Genomic DNA, 21,958 nt, shown 5'->3' with positions numbered 1-21,958 from the left:
GATAGGGAGCCTTCACCTTGTTAATTATTTCTTGTGAATGCGGGGGGACAAGCTTGCAGGCGACTTGTGTTGACACATTAATGACTATGTAAATGAAATGACAACTGTAAAGGATATGGCGGAAAAAAAGATCAAAAGATAAGAGGGAACTGACGAGAGTAAGGCCGGAGGAGGTATTAGGAATGATACAATCAAATCAGAAAGCAAATGTAGGGGCTGAAAAATGCAAGAAAAAAACAGAGGCAATGTGAGAAAAAAAAAACGGAGAAAATCTATGGAGAGATAAAAAAAAGTAAAACGCGGAAAAAGTTTTCCTGTTTGACCAGAATGTTTTTTTGTAAATAAATGTATCTGTGTTGACTGGATAGCAGGTTGGTTAACCATCTGAAACCTTAATAAATAGATTAGAACGTCCGCATCCTACGTTTGATGGTGATTCAGTGGTGCTGGGGCACAAGACACATCTCTTTTAGGGGCCTCCTTTATTGGCCTTCCTTAAGGGATAACGCAGCTCATTATTCACGTTGACTGTTTTCGGAGAAATCAGCGGAAAGCTCTCGGAAGGAGCACTTCGCATAACTAATGTAGTGCGTTCCTGAAAATTAACTTTCTTTGTTTATGATTTCTATTTTTTTTTTTATTTCTCCCTTTTTTCTTGTGTTTAATTGGAAGAGCGGACGATTTCGTAATTTTAGGGGAAGTCACGAGGTCGTAAGAATAACTTGGAACATTTAGTCTTGTCGCATAATCCTTTTCTTTATTTATCGCTACGGGGACCTGATTCACATCATGGATGAATGGAGCTTTAATTAACAAAGACAGTACAGAAACATGGGAGTCATCATTTTCTTTTGCTAACGTGGGCTGAGTTCAGAACGGCACAATAACGCAAATAAGAATACATGAAAATCAAAGATATCAACAGCCATGTTTTGTTTGCTTTCAAAAAGTTTCACACCAACATGCATGTCACATGCAAAGCAGAAATGGAGGTTAGCTGTTAGCCGCATCAAAAATACCGACTCTCCTTATTGTTAAATCCATTTAATAGTATGGAATAAACAACGCGTGGCTATTCTGAGTCAAACTGGCAACTTGGATTGGAATCGTTTCACACCTTTATGCAGGTAAAATGATAAAACGTGGCATATTTGGGGTAATCTACCAAAACTGGAAAAAGAAGAAGAAAAAAATCAAGGCATTGGTCACACGAATTTCGAAAACTTCGGTGCGTGATAATCGCGCCAGTATCGCGTGACTGGGCTGTCCTGCATTGGTAACCATTTCTCCGATGATCAGCCAACCAGCAAACGAGAGTCAGAAGTCAGAGAGATCCATACTTCACTAACCCGCCCCATCAATCATCGTCCTAGACTATATGTCAGACTAGAAACAGTTTTCCTTGGATCTTGTCTGACCCCACTAAGGGGGCCCAGGCGCAAGGTGCTTTCAATATGATCCCAATTCTTCGAATAGGAAACTCAAGGAAAAAGGGGGGAAAATTTTGGGGTTATTTTTTGAATGTATAAAAGGACGTTAGATAGAACACCAGATTGAGCTCGCGTGATGTGTGTGTTGATACACACTCTCTTATTTCCAATCTTTTTTTTTTCTTCCCGTTAGATTGCGGGTATCGTCTTGGTTACTAGGTAAAGGGTATATGCCTCTCTATTTGAGGTCACCCACGATTATTGAGGACGTTTGGAATATACTTAAGATAAAGAATATTTCTGAGTTATGTGTTCGTTCGATAATGTCAGCTTGTCGTTGCCCAGGCTGTTGTATTTATGAATTTCCCATGTATTATAGACTATAAAGAAATATCAGCGTTGATGAATGAGCTGCAAGTAGTTCCAATCGCTTTACATAGTAGGAAAATTGGAAAAAATAAAGTAAAACTATCGAGCAGCCTCAACTCAGAAATGCGTTTGCAGCGCGTATTTCTTGCTTGTGTCACGAACGATTCACGTTTGTGGCTCCATTATGATCGAACGGAGAATCTTTATGTGCTTTTGTAATCGCACCTGTTGAAGTCTAATCCTTTCAATTGACACTCGAGTCACCAGCAGCGGATCGCCTGTAAGTGAACATGCCCTAAAGACTAAAAAGAAATACGGCTTCTAATGCTTGACAATCTATGCAAGATATCGAAGTCTTCTTCACAATGCGGAAAATTACTTTGTCGTGGCGTGAGTTTAACAAATTATTTAAAATATTGCATTTTTTTTTATGCAAAAAAAAAAGAAGAACAAAGACGAAAGGATGTCACTCGTCGGCGTTAAACACCCCGCACAACTCCGTGATTTCACGCCTTTTTTTTTTGTCCCCTCCATTTTTTATTGATGGAGAGTTTCGTCCGGTGTATCCTTTTTTGTGTTTTCAACTTTAGAGATGACGTAGCGCCAATTGAGGAGCGGAAAATGTATTTTTTGAAAATCTTTCCACATTTCGGCCAAGTGATGACGAGGTGGACGAGGACAGCTATAACGATCGATTGAAAGTCTAGTCTAGATTTAACGACCGTCTAAAACTTTGTTTAAAAAGGAGAAAAGGGGAAAAATGTGGTTTGTCTGTTTGAATAGACAGGAAGCGCTGTATACTTTGTATACAAAGCAACATCATGCACTGTTATTAACGAAGTATTGTGTGACGCCCGTGGCCCATCACAACTGTGTACAATCTTTAAGGTGAATTCAACAAAAGTTTCAAGCATATAGACGAATTTGTAGATAGATATACTGGCACAGGGTGGGAAATGCATTGTCAAACCTTTTCGTTTCGTCTGAAATTCTTTCTTTTTCCATGACAGTTTCAGATGTAAAAGCCGCACAAAACGAGCAAGGACGACTGTCTTCTTGAAAAAAATAACAAAAAAAAAAAAAACACAACAAACAATAAAATCAAAAAACAAAAAACAACTGAATAGAATAAACCGCCCAGAAAATCAATCGCCAACGACAGAATCATTTTTTGCCGAGTGCCGCGTTTGAACAGAAGTTAGGTAATATGTATTATGTCATCTCTTCCGCTTTTCTGATGTCCTGACAGAGACGTCAAGTAATATGACAATACATATAGTAATTCTATATATTGTTAAATCCCGTGGTCGTTGATTACCGCATATTGTATACCTTTAAGGCACGCCGATGAAGTCGATACCAATTATAAAGATTAACGAAAAGAAGAGTTTTTTTAAACAATCGCAAGGAAACGTCACATTCGTTTGATTGTAAAAAAATTTACTGAAGGCAGAGCAAAAGCGATTAAATTTTCTTAAGTAATAAGCCAGAAAAACGTTAGGAACATGATGAAGGAAATAGTGTAGAGTGGAACACCATTCAAGTAATTTATCCGAGCATACAAGCATACGACGACATCTACCATTCAAAAATGAATGCTGTTTCCTGCGGTTAGACGCAGGAACTCAAAAGTTGTTTTATTTCAACATTTTTGTTTGTGAAAATTCTTGAACAAATTTTTTCACAAATGAATAGCTCTTGAGGACACCTATCTATTTTCATAAAATTTATGCGTTTTGAACTTCTAGGTTTTGATGTAATGATTATTTTAATTTCGGTTACTACTGGGAGGAGGAAAAACAAAACAAAAAAAAAAAACAAAGAAAAAATTTACTTTGCGCCCTTCGCTTGGGCATCAATTTTAGCTTTAAAATAGTAAAAAAAAATTTCGTTACATTCACGGTAAAATAAGTAATATTTCTATGTATTAAAAAAAATTTTGAAACTATTTATTATAATATTTAAAGTATTGCATTGTGCATAAAATACCGGGAGGTGCTGGCGCAATATTAGTGACAATTTCCACTGAAATCATTGAAAGCGCATCGTTGGTTAGTGAAATCATATTTTGTGAAATAAAAACAAATATGATAAAGAAAAACATTGTATTGCATCAATACAAATTACAAAAATATAATAAACCATAAAAGTATGATTCTGTGAAAAAGAGATGGCGTTGGCATTGGGCAACTGCCCAATGAAAAAAAGTCGAAGTTTCTGTGGAGCGGAACAGATCGGAAGAAAACCGCCCCGTTGACAGCCTTAGATTTTTATGTCTCCGCGAATAAAATTCCTTGAGTGTATGTGTTCAAGCGGTGAACAAATTGAAACAAAACTGTAATATGATGTGATACATGTCCATTGTATTTTTGAGGGCCATATGACTTGAAGAACAGTTGACCTAACAAGGCGACACACAATTCCAGTGCATAGTACCTCTAATGCGGTAACTAAAAAAAAAAATGAAATTCCTAGAAATTCCTACTCTTGATACGATATTGCTGTTTAAAACAAATCTTCACAGTGACGAAGTTTGAAAACATCCGGGTGATCTAACTTCGACATATTTTTAAACTGGTTGTCAATCGATAGTGCCTTTGTTCAGCCCGATTGTTTTGATTACTACCCTTTGACATTTAGGTGAGCCATGAAGCACTGCGCTACAACCATCTTGCCCAAAAAAATGTTGATCAACCTAAATGCCGTTAAGTTTTTCAGCACGACTTAAGGAAATAGGCGAGGACATTTCAAGTATGATTGCGTCTGAGACGAGGGAAATAAAGATTTGGGTGAACTGCTATGCATGATTTGTAGCTGGAAAACCCTGACTTGTAATCAGACTGCTTTTGGGGTTATCAGCCAGAAAACTGGCAAAACATAACATAAGTTACAAATCCTAATAATTTATTGCCGTCTATATAGCTTTTCTTGAAATTTCGTCAGATCTGTTTTAATGGCTGCAACCCAGCAACGCAGTAAAGTTAGAAAACGAAAGACAGTCAACACGACAATATTTGGCGGTAACCTAAGAATTTCAAAGTCCAACAATTTTGTTTTTGAAGCGGAAAATTTTTACATTAGCTATCGTTTCCATCCAATATTTCTTAATGGAAAACGAAAAAATCATGGCAATTGAATCCACAATTCACTGCTGAGATTATTACATTTTTTGGGTTTTCTTTCTGTTGCCGTGTAAATTAGCAAGCGTTGTGGTGACATCACCGTTGGGTATCTAGTTGATGACTGGATGTTGCCTATTTTTTTGTGGGATTAGTTTCTTCGTAGATACATTCCTCGGATGAAAATGAGGGATAACCTGCATTTCTGCAGTTTTCTTTACTTGCCTGCAAAATCTGGTCTGGCTCATCATTTATTCATTCGTTGCATTCTAATATGGCAAACGAGTGAAATGGATAACATAAGGAAGCTTCGATAAACAATTAGGATGCAATATTGTCACATCTTCAATCTGAATTACAGTGCACGCTGAAGACTTTGAAGCAAGTCAGAATCGGAATTAGTCCCGCCTTCAGTGGGTGGTGTCTTAATTCTTGGAAGTGGCAAAAAAATGGCAATCGTCACTAGATGGCGTTGCACGATTTATAAAAATTACTAAAATAAATGGTTGGCCAGCGACAATGGTTATCTATGAAATAAAATGGATCATATGGCGTTCCGTACAAACGGCGATCCGTAACTTCGCAGTCGGATTTGCGCGTAATAGCGAACACAACGGTCGTTCGCCTTTGACAAAGTCATTTCATCGGAAACAAAAGTGTTCTCTGGTTTTGTAGTTTGAAATGGCACAGCAAAATCAACCGAACAACAACCTCGGTGGATTCGCCGACGCTCGATTTATATTGATAAACGGCCGTTTTTGGGATTCCCACTTAACCAGGAGGTATGTTCAAGGACAGGTGTGGCTTAACGAATTTACCAACCTTCTACTTGAATCTTTCTTGCAAATACGTGGGAGTCCCATGCATGAGAAAATGCAGTGGAACAAAAACACTAAAAAATACGAACCTTCACCATGTCCTCTAGAACAATTTGGTTCATTTGAAATTTTGAAATACGGAATGAAACACGCTTTCACTTTATACAAACCACATGAGTTTAACCCCATGATATTTGCACGGCGCACTCAAGAATTATTGACCCTGAGAAATGATATGACTCACGAGGTTGGAAGATGGGCCCAAGCAAATCCCAGAGATACGTTAGAAAAACTCTTAAAAAAAATGACGGTCATTTCAAAGTACGTAACATAAACATTTCTATTTATTTTTGTTGTTTCTATTCCAAGCCTATGCAGCCTAAAGTTAAATTGTTGTAGGTATTTGCTTGATTGCAGACGCCATGATTTTCAATTGCACCGACGCATACGAAACTTCAAGTCTAATTGTGAAAAAGAACTCGATCAAATGCAACGCTGGAAACACGAAAACATGTATTAGCACAGTAACGCATGGTATTAGCTTACCATAATTGTGACGTAACAGTTTTGCTTGAAAAAAAAAAAAAACTTTATTGGTAATACAACTAGTATGGTGAAAAACATTACATTCAATTTTTTTTCCGCCGTCTCGATTCCCACTTACGAAAACGATGACGACTAGGAGAAAGGGATACATTTATACATTACATACCGTCATTGCTTAACAAACGGAAATATTTTGTAAGTTTGAAAAACAGATTCTAGTAGTTGTTCCATTTTTCCTTTCTCAAGGTTATCCTCTTTATCTCAACAGACGCACCCTACTTTTAAGATTTAGCTACGTCTTAATAAAAACAATACGCAGTGTCAGGATCATATAGTAACAGAACGTGTTTTCATTTTATTTCCATGCGAATCAAATGCTCCGTACATAACAACACTGAACTTGCTAAGCCCCATAACCCGAAGACATTTTTTGGCTTGTATTTGGTTGAGCCGTAATAAGCGTTTATTTAATATTCCAACGAAATAGATGCTGTCCATAAACTTGAGACACAGATGTGCTCTTTAAACAGTGTTATACTACTAAACTGTGTATACCAAATCTATATTATACCAATACGCATAAGAAATGCTAACTAGATATGGGATATGTGATTAGTTTAGGCATGAACTCTATTCCTAAGCTTACGCCCAAAAGTACATTAAATTAAAGCTCGCCATGACACTTGTACTTGAACTCTTTCGGCATGAAAAAGCCCTCGTTCGCATCCTCTGCCATAAACTTCCCATAATCTTTGTCAGTTTCCTTGTGAGCCCAGCTAAAAAGCGTTTTGTCCCATTCAATTTTGGCTTCTTTGACTGATCCCTCATCATTGCTGTAATCAATAGGAAAATCAAAAGGTAAAAGATAAAACCATTTGATATGTTCCATGGACTCTTTTGAGTCTGTCATTACTGCGACCGAATACATGGATCTTAAATAGCTTTCATAGTTTTCACAGTTAAAATGACTTGAGTCGCTTCCGTCTTTGACTTGTTCACTGACATCAGCCATTACTCCAAAGTCCTCTTTGTAGCTTTTGTCAGTTGTATTTTGCTGGCACCCTTCTGCTTTTTCACGTAGCCATTTTGTTGGGTTCTTTACATCCAGCTTTGATTCTTCAGATTTTTTTTTTGATTTTGCCCATTTTTCTAATTCTTCCATGAGAGTATGAAACACTAGGTAGCAGCTGCTAAACATTTGGTGGTGCCGCAATCGTGCTCGGGGACTTTCCCCAATTAACCTTACGAAAGAAGAGAGTTTCATATTTTGGTTATTCTGTCAAATCATTACAACCGCTACAGTGCTTACAGTATTTGTTGGCAATGTTCACATGCATCGTGCCATCCCAAACGGATTTCCTCCTCTGCTAGAAAGTCAAGACATTTTTTCCCATAATTTTCGTTTTCTTTGAAGAAGACTTTATACAAATTGGCACTCGCCTCATTTTCGCTATGCACCTGCGCACCATATCGGATTAAAAATCTTAAGACGTCAAATTTCAAATGTTTATCCATGCTGTTTCTGCTTAAGAATCTGAGCGCATTCCATCCATCGTTGTCCTTTTCGTTAACGTCGATCCCGTTCTCGATGAAGATTCGAATTGCTTCACTTAAGTCTGAGCGTGAACTGTGTTGACACAAATAATGAAGCGCGTTCCTTCCGTCCTTGTCCTTTGCGCTCACGTTGATTCCATGTTGGATTAAGAGTTTAACTGCGCCGATTAATTTTTCGCTTGAACTGTAGCGGTAGCGACACAAAAGATGGAGCGCATTATTTCCATCGCTGTCCTTTGCATTCAAGTTGATTCCCAAATTAATTAAGTATTGGATCTGCTCCGTTAGATCCGATCGAGTACCAGATCGACATAATTGAAGCAATTCATTTTCATATCCAGCAAACTAAATTAAAATAAATTGGCATTTCTATTAATTATTGTACGATTTGTATGAAATTGATTTAACCTTATCGATGATGGGTTTCTGTTGACCGACGACTTTCTTCGATATCACCTTTGTTCCAGAATCATTTTTCGATATGTTTCTCAAAATATTATCTTTGCTCGAGTAGTAACGCAATTTGCGATCCGTTTCTTTTAAAATAAGAAATAAACTCTTCGTCAACAGGAAAAAAAATTATAGTATATCGGGAATTATACTTGACATGTTGATAGGATTATTGTGAATTATATGGTCGAAATTTCATCTGACTTCAGGAATAGCTGATCTAACGAGGCGACACACAATTCTTATGCATAGTACCTTTAATACAGTAGCCAAAAAATAACGAAATCCATTATTGACATAATATTGTTGTTTAAACACGAAAAAATATTTTTACCTAAAGTCGTTGTTATCTTCACAGAGAAAAGGTGGATGACATTTGGATGATCTAACTCCGGTAAAATTTTAAACTGATGGCCTACTGATAGATCTGTTCCTTTGGTTACCTCGATTCTTTTAATTTCTACCTTTTGACCTTTAAATGCCATCCACTTTTTCAGCACCACTTGAGAAAACAGGCGAAGATATTTCAAGTTTAACTGCGTATGAAGCGAGCCAAATAAGGACATGGATTGAGCTGCTGTAGAAAGATTTATTTCTTGTAGCTGAGGAACCCTGACAGAATGACCTTAAAAGAAATCGTTGTCTATGAGGTTATCAATCAGATAGCTGTTTAAGCGTAAAACTTAGCAAGTGCATGTTACAAAATCGACCACTTATTGCCGTTATTGCGGTTCTGTCGAACCTGTTTTAATTTGCTGCAACTCTTCTACGTAGCAACACGAGAAAAAACGACAACAACTGTACCTTAAATAAAAATCTAACTGATATAAGCAACCATTATCCAAATTATTATTGGGTGCAAATTAGGACAACCAGCATTTGTAATTTTCATTATTTGTTTGGAAAATCAGCTGTGACTAGGGCGGAACATACGAAAGTACTATTATTTCTTCATTCGCTGCATTATTATATTGTAAAAAAATTTAATTAATACCATGGAGAAGCTTCGATAACCAATGAGGATGCAGTATTCTCTACATCTTCAATCTAACTTACTGTTTTCTAATGCGCACTGAAGAATATAAAGCAAGTCCGAATCGGAATTAGTTCCGCCCTCAGTGGGTGGTGCCTTAATTCTTGGAATATGGGTTGTCACTAGATGGCGGTGCACGATCTCTAAAGCATCATCAAAATAAATCATTAATCAAATTATTTCATCTGGTGGCAACCAGGACGAACCCGCCGACCGAAGCTTGGCCGTCACGGACGCGTTACCAGACCTTTACCACACCAGCTCTCCGGCGAAGATGGACCAAACCGAAGAAATATATTCTGCCATTAAGTCATCCAAAAAGAATAAAAGCGTCATTTATGAAAAAAAAAGAAAATAACAACATTTGGGAGTAAAACTTTCAAAATTAAAAAATCTCAACCTGTTTCCTCGACTGCTGTCGCCGCAAGCCAAGATACACGGGACAAAGTATCTTTCTGCTCGACAGAAGTCGAAGAAAAGAATACGTACAAAAAAACGAAAACAACATACTTCCGGATGAATATGCAACACCAGCGTTGGAAAATCGGACGACCGAAAGACGTATTGTCGTTATACCTTTTCCCAAAACAACCAACAAAAAAGCGGCTGTAGTCACGTAGGAGAGGATAACGGCGAACAAAAAATGGCAGCTAAGGCCAACCACTTTGCTGACCACGACGAGCGTTCAAATGGAAATTTCTGGACCAAGCGAAGCGATTCCGCGCCTTTTGGCTACAAAACGAGACACAAGGGACGCTAAGCGACGTCCAAAGCGTCTTAAATGCTACACAAGGACCCGAAGAAGTACCAAATGGCGATCGACGGCAACCAACGGCCAAAATAAATAAACATGGCGGTTTATGCTGCACGGAAACACGTCGCTCTTCGCGGAAAGCGGGGGGCATTCCTCTGCCCTGCGCCTAACGAAACTCTGCTGTACGGCGTAACTCTGCCCTGCACCGAGCTCCGGGCCCGAGGGCGCCTGTATTCCTTCGAGGGAACAGCCACACAGAGGCCCGCGCTCGTCGACATCTGCGTCACTACATACCTTTTCGATATTCTTTGCTTTGTTGTTATAAACTGTTTCGTAAAGACTGTCTATGTTTTGGCACTTTCGCCCACATTTGTTGTACCGAGATCTGGCCGCACCTACTAGTTGTGTGTATTTTTGTAATGTGTTGATGCCAATTATAAACACACTCCAAACCGGAAACAATAAATAAATGTTGTTCCAATTGTAAATAAGAGTTACCTATTTCTCTGAAAGATTTTGGAAAATTTTTATATTTTCATATTTTCACTCCCTGCACTGCAGAAAAAATGACCAAAATAGTTTATAATCAAAGGATTGGACTACTAATTGCCAGCATGTATTTGAAGCTAAAGGTATCTAGTCTTAACCGATAGGCTGTTTCCTCAAGAAAAACAAATGTAGATGGCATAACCAACTGACTCGAGGGATTTCTTGATTTTAACATTTTTGTTTTTCCATCACAGAAAATGTTTTCCCGGTAACCAACTATTAAACAGCGGGGCACATTTTTTCATCCATCAACATGCCGTAAAATGAGTAAAAATTGAAACCCTTCAGCAGAATGACCGTCGACTTAGTAGTCTTGAGCGAGATTTGATTGCCCCTTACCAAAGCAATCATCGCTTCCTAAGGCAAGGAATCGTTTTGATAATCTTGTGTGTTACTTTCGTCAATTTGCGCTTTACCGTCAGGGTAACCATTCAAAAGCAACTGAACATTATAACTTTTCCGAGTCAGGGAAGCCGAAACAAAGTTGGCGGTTCCTGTGAACGAAAAGAAATGTGTTCCGTTTACGTCTTCAGCAGATAGTTGACTTTGTTTGAACATAGAAATAAATGGTAAATTGTACACCAGCGTATCCTGTGCATCGTCGGAAGCCTGTTAAACGATCCCCCCAAAAAAGTGGCAAAAACAAGACGACGAAAATTACAAAAGACGAAATATAAAATCTTACCTGCATCACCAACAGGTTTGGTAAAGTAGCCAAACACATTGCCGAGTATCGTGCTGTTTCTGATGTTCTCAAATCCGCTTTAGGAGTTTTCTAGTTTCTGCCGATCGTCGCATGGTATTGGCATGCCACCGAATGACGTGGCACATTCGATCCTTTTCCAAAACATCGAATTTAGCTCACAAGTGGAAAACAACAGAACTGCAGTTTTAACAACTTCTTCTTTCTTTTCGGAGCAGTAGCAAATATATATACACGTTGAAATTCATTAGCAAGCTGAATTTGATAAAATATTTATTGTACCTTGACTGTTGAAATTCGTGATGTTTTTCCCGTTTTTTCTAGTTGCCTTAGTCTAAATGTCAGTCTCTTCACATCAAGAAGGTCGATTAAACCCAATCCTTTCAATCGTAGAATACCATTGTTTATGGTGGATTATGGGCTGATGATAGGGGGGAGTATCAGATGGACGGACGTTGAATTGAACACGTGCACTTCAGAATAGAAGGGCAAGTAAGAAGCGTACACCTGACTTCCTTCCTCTAAATTAGCGGAGGTTATAGACGTCAGCGAAGAAATCAGTGCAATGGTCATAACTTGCTATACGAAAAGGGAAAGAATAACACTACCAATTTTTATTATGGGCTATTGGAACACTTTACGCAGGCTTTAGTTTCAAAAATGTATGGAGACATAAAAAATTTACCAATTTTTCAAAAGTCATGCCAAAATACTTATTGCAACCGTTACGAGCGCAAGTCTATCAACAAGTTATCTGTCAGAGGTTGGGCAACTTTCTGTTGTTTATAATACCAAACTGTTCCAGACTATACGTGCTGAATGACCGTAAAAATGTTCATATTCACCATCTTTTGGCTTCACTCCAGAAGGTCGATCACATGTTTTCTCAAACGAATACAAAGCACAGAGACCAATAAACCTTGTGGCGTTACAAAAGAGGTAGGGATTTGAATCGTTTTTATCAAAGAATTCAAAACAAAACAAAAAGAAAACGAATACAAAGAGTTCAGTCGAAAAAAATGATGAGCAAGTTAAGGTTAAAGCACAAGTTAATGTCTACGAAGCACATTGGGGTGATCAACTCGTTGCTACAACAAAACAAAATACAAAAATAAAATACAATGACGTAGTGTTTGATTAAGCAAGTTTTCTTCATTCGCTTCAAGGACAAAAAAAAAATTTTTTACTTGGTGTTATTAGCGAGCTAGGCGATAGATGCAATAGCTAATTAAAAAAATGACACACAATCAATTATTAGCAATACTAAATTCCAGGTAACATGTTGAAATAGCTACAGCATTTTGTATTCTTTTCTCAGTTGTACTGAGGGAGGTGGACTGAGTAATTTATTGTTTTCGTTCGCTTTACTCTACTGAATAATACCGTTTCTTCGTAGAAAAACGGAGGGTGTAGGAAGTTTGCATACTGTCTGGCTAAAGGAGAGAAGACAAGAAGAAAATCGTCGTTAAAAAGTAATTGTAAAATTGGAAGATAATCCCCGTCAAGAATGGTTACAACTTTAGCTACATACTTTCCAAGACAAGGGGGGGGGCGCCAAGGTTCCACGGAGGCGCTTCACAAACGCATTTAAACGAGGTACAACCATCAACGGATTTTTTCATTTTTCCTTTTTTTTACACTTAGTCGACAGAGCTGTGGTTGTTGCATATCCCGCAAACGACGACTAGCTGATCATTTTTTCATAATTTTCTCTTTTTCTCTCTTGTGAATAAAAACGTACAAGTGAAATTACCTAAATACAAATATAGGAGTAAATCTAAAGTTTATTTTGCCCCTTTTACAACAATTTATTAAAGCACAACACAAAAAACGTGGTGGTATTTAAACAAAGCCAAAAAAAAAAAAAAAAGATTGATGAACGCCGTACGCATTTGGGCAGGAAAACAACGCGGGAGGCAAGCCATAGCAGCCAGTTTGGACGTTCAGCCCATAAAAAAATTCCTCTGCTTTATGTACTATGTAGTATATATTATCTCGCAACCAGCCTGTTCTTTCTGTACTAAACTCAGTTTCAACATATGTCACCCAAAAATGCTGAACGAAAAAGGAGTTGCTACGCCTCTGATTTTAAACGGTCAGAGGATGGAACCTTGCATAGCCAAGTTTGCAACGTTAGTTGACGAACAAGTGGCTGCACCGAGCAGAAGCAGATATTTTGTGCATCTAAGTTTGGAAGAAAAAGAAAAACACACAAAAAAAGGGAAAACTATGAGATACTTGGTAGACATTGAATGGCTCCTCATTCGCCGTTTTTCTCAACGTTCCATTTTCCTGGCAATTCTGGGGTTAGCCGTGATAGTTCTGTGTGTGCATGTACTACCACCGATTGATTGGCATCATCACTTAAGAAGGCATCCTTTTCGTGATGGCTATACGGGGCCATACAGGTCAGTTTGCAGTCGCCATGCTGATCGGAGAGGTCCTCACCAAAACCACCCTTCCGTGTGGTTGTGCCCACCATGACCCGAGATGAGGATCGAATGCCCTATGGTGGACAGGTCGGGACTACCTGCTTCAGATAATCCTCCTAGGTTTATTTTGAATAAGGACATCTGGTCTGCCTTTTGAATCATACTGAGAGGGAAAAAAAATTTACAAATTAAAATTAGCTGATTATTACTTGCTTCATTATTCGGTCTACACTTTGAAAAGTGAATATAAGTTTCCAGCCCTCACTGTAAAAGCTGACATTTTTACTTAAGCACAACTGGCAACGCTGAACATGTTCAGCATAGGCTTATGTAAGGAATACGGCTTGCCGTTCTTCCACTTACATTGAAATAAGCCCCGCCCACCTTGAACCGTACACCTAAAACAATACACTGTTACGTCATATAATATACTAATTAAATACATTATTTCAAATTAACGAGAAAAAGAGTTATTTCATATTTACAAAATTTATGCGAACCCTACATTTCATTATTTGTTTTTTCGATAAATGGTTTCAGATTATTATGAAAGCAAGAAAATCGATGAATATCTGCACTTCTAGCAGCATCCATTTTTGAGCTGAATAGTTCCGTATAAAATGGATGCCACTCACACTTTACGTTGGGGTGGCCAGGGAATACCGGCCACGACCTAGGTGGATATCACGCGTCGCAATAAGATTCCGCGTGGTTGCTCCCTTCATTACCCGTGATGTGGGCCGAATGTCCTGTGGTTGACATGTCGGTACTACCTGCTTCAGGTAATCCTCCTAGGTTTATTTTTAATAAGGACATCTAGTCTGCTTTTTGAATCATACTAAGAGGGAGAAAAATGCAACTAATTAAAATTAGCTGATTAATACCTGCTTCATTATTGCATTTTGAAACGTGAATATAAGTTTGCAATCCTCACTATAAAAGCCGAATGTAAAATGCAAATTACATTTCGTTTGTTAAATCACGATCAGTGAACACAAAAGATGCCGCCATGCAGTGCTGCCTTCGGCACAAGAATGTCTCATTACACAACTAATTTTTAATGACTATTTCATGTCTCTCGATCGCTCCTTTCAATTGGCGATTGATCAAGAACATCATCAGGTGATTGTCCGAAAATGAAATCTAATAGTGTAAAGAAAGCAGATTGCTTAACAGGACAATTACGCACGCAGAGTTTATCCATCAAGCCTGCCCCACAAAAAAATGACAGGCGTATTTCAATCTTGTAGAATGATACAGTTTAACATAATGGTGAGTACAGGGAAAATGCATAATCCGTAATAGTCCTTGACTTTAGTTCTAGCAATGGAAGTAGTGAATTCAAGTCAATTACGGCTCATGGTGAATTCATCAGCAATAACGAAACTACGTGTTCTCGAATACGGTGAGGAATTACGTCAGTTACCCAACGTTATTGTTGAAAAATTTTCCTTGTGACGTGTACCACGAAGGCGTCTATTAGAAATAAAGCCGTGAAAATAATGTTTAACTAGCGTTGCGTAACGGAAGTCGCGATTCAGGTATGAAAGAAATGTTTCCTGGTCCCATTTTAGGGCACTCGATGTCGTCTCTTTTGCCTTTTGGCTTTTCCGGTTGTTTTTTTTCTTATTGTCCGTGACTTGTGGATTGTTTGTTTGCTTTGCTTCGAGGCAACGTGAATAAGTGTGACTTGAGGGCACTTGCGTGACAGAAAAAGATCGTCAATGTAGTTGGCATAGTATAATCAGATACCTATGCACGAAAGACAGCGCTCCACGGCCTGTAACTGTGGTGCTACCGATCGGCTCTGGTACGGCGTTTATATTGTTTGTCTTTCCTAATTTTGTATTACAAAGTATAAGGGAACCGTCTTACATAACAACGAAATCTACTGCATCCAATTAAGTTAAAAATTCAACAAACAAGCTTATGATATCTCATACGGTACTCTTCTCATACGGTACAAAGTTATACAGGCAAGATGATCAATTTGCCATCAGTTCCTTCTGTTATAATGTTCATGGCAGTTTCGATTAGAAATAAGTAGGACGTAGTGATTCAACCACCGTCGCCCAGGTAACGCTCGTCAAACTGTCAATGGCACCACTGTGCCATCAAACTTGGCAAGAAACTCAAAAAGTAGTAACGTTCAAGGACTTCAGTGACTAACCTATGTTGCTTGATTGTGTGAAGACCTCTGAAATCTGGAGTCTCCACATAGATTTCGTATATGGCACCACAGCCACCTAAAATACAATGCAAACTACATGTCATACAAAAATTGGGCTTTACTTGTTGAATTGAAGAGTTTACTGTGATATATTGCATTTCAATGTACTATGCTTTGGGAAACTTTTGTTTCAATACCTCAACAAGTGATACCTCTCCAGCTGAAATAATTCTTGGGTCATCTGTGCCCAAAAACCTAACAGCTTGATAAGCCTGAAACATGAAAATGTTAGACCTATAGAGAAAAAATTCAGAGAACTATATGCTAAGAAAAGTATTAGGGCACCACAAAATTTTGGAAAATTCGGGAAAATGTTTAGTTTAATTATACAACAGACAACGGCAGTATGCACTACCTAACTAAGAATTTTCTTTTTGTTCGTACGTTGTTTACTTTTATAACCCGTTTCGTCGTCTGCTTTAGCATAAGCGTTGCCAGATCCACAGATAAAAAAAATAATTTTCTATTGCCTTTCAAATTAAGGCGGGGTTCTATTGACTTTGATACACAGATTACATAGTAACATATTAATACAACATACAGATAACATACAGATAACATATTAATACAATTCATGCTGACATTAAGCAGATTGAAAAAAACCTATCTTTCAATTCTTGCTACAACTAGTTGATTAGCCGAAAAAATTCTAAAAAGCATATTCTATGAATCCCAAACACACAGCGAACCTAAAAATCTAATCAAATCTAAAATTGAAAATGCAAAACGTTTTGGTGTGATCCCGATTCGAACCTTTGACCCTGGCGATCGTCTGGACGGACATCATGTTACAATTCACCGGAAGTTTTTGTTAATTATTAATTACATAATTACGTTGAATTGCTAATTTTACATTTTGCTTTTTCCTTTGTTTTATTTTATTTCTCAAATACCGTTAATTTGGAAAAAAATGTGATCATCGACCGTAGACTCGCGCCCCAAGTTCAGGTTCCATGTCCCATGTTTCCATGTACATTACTTCAATCCCTCTAAGCCTCATCTAGGGTCATTGATAATCATCAGACGCCATAACCACTCGGCTATGGACGCCCAACATAATGAATTTTTGAAATCCTTTTAATTTTCCTTCCACAGAGCAGTATAGTGTTGCAAAACCCATTAGTACATTTGTCAAATCCATTTCACTTATCCTGATATGAGTTTTATTTACCAATTCGTAAAACAATATTGTTTTTTAACCTAAAGCAAAAATAAATTTAATTTCATAACTGTTATGGATTTTAGACTCGACGTTGATGGTACATGTTTTTTGTTTGCTAAATGGTGACACAGTATTGAAGAATAGCGGGGTTCCCCCAGTTCCTCCGAAAACCCGCCCCGCTTGAAAAGCAAGTATGTTTTTTGCAGCAAGAATCTCCAACTACCACATTACAAAATGAACAGGAAAATAATACCCCGACGGTCACTGGCAGTATTGAAATTGATCAGCGCATATTTGCCGAAATCGAGTTCGATCCTAGCGGATTTCCTTTTCCCACCGCTGGTAATTGCTAAACTCATCAAACACTTTAGGATGAAAGTAAAACACAAAATTTAACATCACGATTGTTCCTCAGCCGGAAGCCTGTGCGAATGGGAGCGCAAAACGGTGGACAAGTGGGCCGAATCAGAGACATTTGAAGGCTACAAACAAACTTTGATACTCGAATGCCAAAGCGATCGACGGCATCCGGCCAACGTAACGTGGCCTGTTCCACTGAACGCACCCAACACCTTGTATTATCAGGTGATTAGCACACAAGTTCCATTTCTTTCTTTATCTATTAACTGATTCCCGTGGTTTACGAAATTTTGAACAGTGTTACACGCACAATAGCTTGGGATGGAAGATTAACGTCGTTGACCGAGGGTTCGAGCCTCCCAAAGCTCGTGGAGGAGTTTCTTCGCTGGTCGGATTGCGAATCTCATCATTAGCCTTTTTGTTGTTACCGCTTTCCGTTCTGTTTTTATGACGTCACAACTCAACAGCCTCATTCGCGCAGTTGTTTTCTCTGTTTCTGTTTCGTCCTTTTTTTTTTTACCCGTAAATTTACTTTTGGAATTTAAAAAGAGAGCAAAAGCCTTGGTTGAGCAAATTTTTCATTCTATGTGTGACTATGATTGTGCTTGGGGCGAGCGTTACCTTTATCAAAAAGTGTGTAAACATTTCATCAGTTTCCATGTTTTCCAACCATTTCTTTTTTTTCTGAAAGTTGTTTTTTAAAAAATGAATCCAAATTTTTCCCTTAAAAAAAATTCTTCCCCAAAATTATCATCGGCATGTTGGAACATAGTTCCAATGAAATTGTTGTGCATTTGAAAATTTTTCTTCATCATATTAAAGACTAATCGGTATTGCAGTACACTAACTGTTTTTTTGAGAAATGTTGCATTCGGTCTTTATCTTACGAGGGTGTGAAGTATCAAGGAACATAACTCTAAGGCTATTTTGAAGAGTGCTACGGGTTCAAATTTGACAACACGCACATAATTACGGTACGACAAAGTGTGACCAAGTGGCATTGACACTATCTAAGTGCCCCATCTGCACACGGGACACGCTCAGAAAAGCAAAAGAAAACAAAGCCTCACGAAGGCAGCGGCCGGTCAAAAATGGCTTGCCAAAATGAAAAAATAAACAAAAACAAAAATGCCTCACGAAGGCATAGGCGACCGAGCAAAATAATGCCGCGTCGAAAAAAAAAAAACACAGAGTAAAAGACACCTCACGAAGGCATAGCTGGAAGGCCAAAAATGGGCGGCCAAAAAGAAAAACAAAGCAAAAAATGCTTCGAAATGGGCGGACGGGCAGTCGGGCAAAAATGAAACAAAGAAAAAAAAGCAAAAAAATGCCTTACGAAGGCATAGGCGGCCGGCAAAATATCGCCCGCCGAAAAGAAAAACAAAACAAAAAATGCCTCACGATGGCATAGGCAGCCAGGCAAAAATGGTCTGCCGAAAAGAAGAACAAAACCAATCATGCCAAAGATGGAGGGCGAAAATAGATCAATAGGGCTAAAACTAATTAATTAAATACTGGGACTTACCTTCAAACGTCACCTTCACCAAGACACAACTGACATGAAGACACCAAAAATCATTCAGGCATGAAGTAACACAAACAGCAACATGCCTGTCTGCACCACGAGACTATTCTGATTTTTTTTCTAGATAGCATCTAGAAGGGCTTCGGTGACTAACCTATGTTGTTTGATTGTATTAAGACCTTTGAAATCTGGAGTCTCCACATAGATTTCGTACATGGAACCACAGCCACCTAAAATACAATGCAAACAACATGTCATACACAGTTTGGGCTAACTTGATGAACTGATGAGTTTACCTGAGATATCTTGCACTTCAATGTATTTTGCTTTCAGAAACTTTTGTTTCAATACCTCAACAAGTGATGCCTCTCCAGCTGAAATAACTCTTGGGTGATCTGTGCTCAAAAACCTAACAGCTTGATAAACCTGTAACATGAAAATATTAGACCTATGAAAAAAAAAACATTCCAGAACGTTTTGGGGAACCTGAGATGATTGGAAACATCAAGCGGTTTGCTGCTGATCTCAACATCCCAACTGGCTGGAGAAAAAAATTCACAGAACTATACGCTGAAGAAAAGTACTGAAGGCACCACGCAACTTCGGGAAATTCCTGCAAAGTGTTTTGATTTAATTATCTAACAGATAACGGCAGTATGCGCTAGCCAACTGAGAATTCTCTTTTTGTTCGTTTTTGTTTACTTTTAAAACACGTTTCATCGTCTGCTTGAAGACCAAACGTTGCCAGATTCATAAATAATGAAAAAAGTTTCTCTAATTTTCAAAATCAAGGCGGGGTTCTATTAACTTTAATACACACATTACCTAACTTGTTAGTACAATTCATGCCCACACGAAGCACATTGAAAAGACGAGCATGCATCTTTCAAATCCTGTTAAAACTACTTAATAAGCTGAAAAAATTCTAGAAAGCCATTCCATGAATCGAAAACATACAACGAACCTAAAAATGTAATAAAATCTAAAATTGAAGCTGAAAAAATGTTTCAGTGTGGGTCCCGATTCGAACCTTTGACCCTGGCGATCGTCTGGACGGACATAACGCTGTAATTTACAAGAAGTTATTGTTAATTATTAATAAAATAATTACGTCGAATTGCTAATTTTACACTTTGCTTTTTCCTTTGTTTTATTTTATTTTTCAAATGCCATAATTTGGAAAAAATGTGATCATCGACCGTAGACTCGCGCCCCAAGTTCAGGTTCCATGTCCCATGTTTCCATGTACATTACTTCAATCCCTCTAAGCCTCATCTAGGGTCATTGATAATCATCAGACGCCATAACCACTCGGCTATGGACGCCCAATTTAATGTGTTTACGAAATACTTTTAATGTTCCTTCAATAAAGCAGTTTAATGTTACAAACCCGTTAGGACATTGTCAAATCCATTTCATTCATTCTTATATGAGTTTTTATTGAAACTTTGTAAAACAATATTTTTTTTTACCAAATGAAAAAATACATTTAATTTCATAACTCTTGTGGATTTTAGATATGGTGTTGATGGTATGCTTCTTTCTGATTGTTGAACATTTTTCCATAATGACAGAATTTTGAAAAATTGCGGGTTCCCGCCGTTACCCCGAAAACCCGCCCCACTTGAAAAGAATGTATGTTTTCCACCCCGAAACGACCGCCTTTTCGCGATGCCCCGCGGGTCCAGCTTGAATATTACACTGCCTCGAGACTATAATAAAAAAAAAATAGAATTAAAATGAAGTTACCCGTCTTTTGTTGTGAGGCATTTTTTTTGGCCACTCGTGGCCACCCATTTAACTACGGTGCATGCAGCAGACAAATTGCTGCACTGATCGCATTATCCGGGGAATGCCAACAATCCATCATGGTACATTTTGTTTAAATTTAAATTTCAGATAAAACACTTGCCTTCCATTGCTTTAATTAAATCGTTTGGTACGGTTCTGTCAGTGTCCCATTGCAATTCAACGGTATCGACTTTTCATAGTGGGATGACAAGAACGGAGAACCGCAATACTTTTGGTTTGGGAAAAACAAAAGCATGCACACTTGTCAATATGAAATGTTCGCCAGTTTGTTGGTACCAACCGGCATGTAGAGCGGAGGCCAGCGGGCCGAATTTGTTACGTCATTACCTACATCGTACAGGTAGTTTAATAGTCATCATACAATTGCCATAGTAACAGTAGTTTCATACTTTCTTCAATTAGGAACGTGTACGTTTCACCCCTTTCGACACGGATGTCGTGAATGAGCAGATCATTAGTGTACCAAGCGATACTCCAAGATGGTTGACCTGCAATAAAAACGTGAATTGAGCGGCCCTATAGCGGCAATAACATTCACTCGACTTTTGGAGCTTCCTTCTTAAACATCCAAAGATGGTGGTATATTTTGAAAATTCGTTCGTTGAGTAACTGACTGACGATTTGGAATCATTGCAAAACAGAATATTTACTCAGGAAAACTAAAAGATCGATTGGGATCGATGGCTGTGTTCGTTTTCACCATTTTTCTTGGCAATTTACTGTACGGTTTCGTTTATCCATTCGAGGGCACCAGAAAGTCAGGAACATCGTTAACACCAAGTGAAACGATAACCCAAGATATAACAGCCGTATACACCCCGTAACGTGTCGTCGAGCTTTTCTTAGAACTTCCTTTATGCTATTAATAAAGCTCACTCTCCACTTTGTTTTCCCATCAAGGAAAATTTTTTCGGAAATGGTATTACCCATTTGCATCGGAAATCTTCTTAATCACAGGGAATTCCGTTGCGAAAAAGAGGCGAACGGATTTTTCAATAGCGGTAGAATAATGTCAAAAACAGGAGTATGTCGGCTGCGGCATACTCATGGGTGATTCAAGAATTCGACAGCAATTTTTTAACTTCATTGAGGTAAAATATTGCAATAACTGA

General features: G+C 38.2%; 2 protein-coding genes and 1 long non-coding RNA gene across 5 annotated transcripts; 1 reads left to right on the top strand and 2 right to left on the bottom strand.

The window, feature by feature from the left end:
* Nucleotides 1-5,526: 5,526 nt before the first annotated feature.
* LOC130689183 (uncharacterized) lies at nucleotides 5,527-6,359 on the top strand. Its single transcript, XM_057512205.1, has 2 exons — nucleotides 5,527-6,057; nucleotides 6,136-6,359. The coding sequence occupies exons 1-2, from the start codon at nucleotides 5,600-5,602 to the stop codon at nucleotides 6,254-6,256; spliced, it is 579 nt and encodes a 192-aa protein (XP_057368188.1). The 5' UTR covers nucleotides 5,527-5,599; the 3' UTR covers nucleotides 6,257-6,359.
* A 238-nt stretch (nucleotides 6,360-6,597) lies between these two features.
* LOC130688994 (uncharacterized) lies at nucleotides 6,598-9,585 on the bottom strand. 2 transcript variants are annotated; one of them, XM_057512018.2, is made up of 7 exons: nucleotides 9,567-9,585; nucleotides 9,343-9,462; nucleotides 8,621-8,911; nucleotides 8,439-8,541; nucleotides 8,245-8,372; nucleotides 7,592-8,181; nucleotides 6,598-7,523 (listed from the first exon to the last, which is right to left on the bottom strand). In XM_057512018.2, exons 4-7 carry the CDS (start codon nucleotides 8,443-8,445, stop codon nucleotides 6,947-6,949), a joined length of 1,302 nt encoding a protein of 433 aa, XP_057368001.1. In that variant the 5' UTR covers nucleotides 8,446-8,541; nucleotides 8,621-8,911; nucleotides 9,343-9,462; nucleotides 9,567-9,585; the 3' UTR covers nucleotides 6,598-6,946. The 2 variants fall into 2 exon arrangements, with proteins under 2 accessions (XP_057368001.1, XP_057368000.1); XM_057512017.2 differs by lacking the exon at nucleotides 9,567-9,585 and having other exon boundaries at nucleotides 9,343-9,477.
* A 5,353-nt stretch (nucleotides 9,586-14,938) lies between these two features.
* LOC130688184 (uncharacterized) lies at nucleotides 14,939-19,719 on the bottom strand. 2 transcript variants are annotated; one of them, XR_009000360.2, is made up of 4 exons: nucleotides 19,521-19,719; nucleotides 19,331-19,460; nucleotides 16,071-19,264; nucleotides 14,939-16,003 (listed from the first exon to the last, which is right to left on the bottom strand). It is a non-coding gene; the product is annotated as an uncharacterized LOC130688184 (long non-coding RNA). The 2 variants fall into 2 exon arrangements; XR_009000358.2 differs by having other exon boundaries at nucleotides 16,125-19,264.
* Nucleotides 19,720-21,958: the final 2,239 nt, after the last annotated feature.

Source organism: Daphnia carinata, chromosome 9 (genome assembly GCF_022539665.2).
Source record: "Daphnia carinata strain CSIRO-1 chromosome 9, CSIRO_AGI_Dcar_HiC_V3, whole genome shotgun sequence".
NCBI lineage: Eukaryota > Metazoa > Arthropoda > Branchiopoda > Diplostraca > Daphniidae > Daphnia > Daphnia carinata.
This window is presented reverse-complemented; position numbering and strand designations above follow the sequence as displayed.

Excerpts from the sequence above, each read along its gene's own strand:
- LOC130688994 (XM_057512018.2), bottom strand. Across the intron at positions 8,182-8,244 it reads AGAAACCCATCATCGATAAG|TTTGCTGGATATGAAAATGA; the intron begins GTTAAATCAATT and ends ATTTTAATTTAG. Across the intron at positions 7,524-7,591 it reads GAACATTGCCAACAAATACT|GTTAATTGGGGAAAGTCCCC; the intron begins GTAAGCACTGTA and ends TTCTTTCGTAAG.
- LOC130689183 (XM_057512205.1), top strand. The coding sequence starts at position 5,600 with ATGGCACAGCAAAATCAACCGAACAACAACCTCGGTGGATTCGCCGAC. Across the intron at positions 6,058-6,135 it reads AAAATGACGGTCATTTCAAA|GTATTTGCTTGATTGCAGAC; the intron begins GTACGTAACATA and ends AAATTGTTGTAG.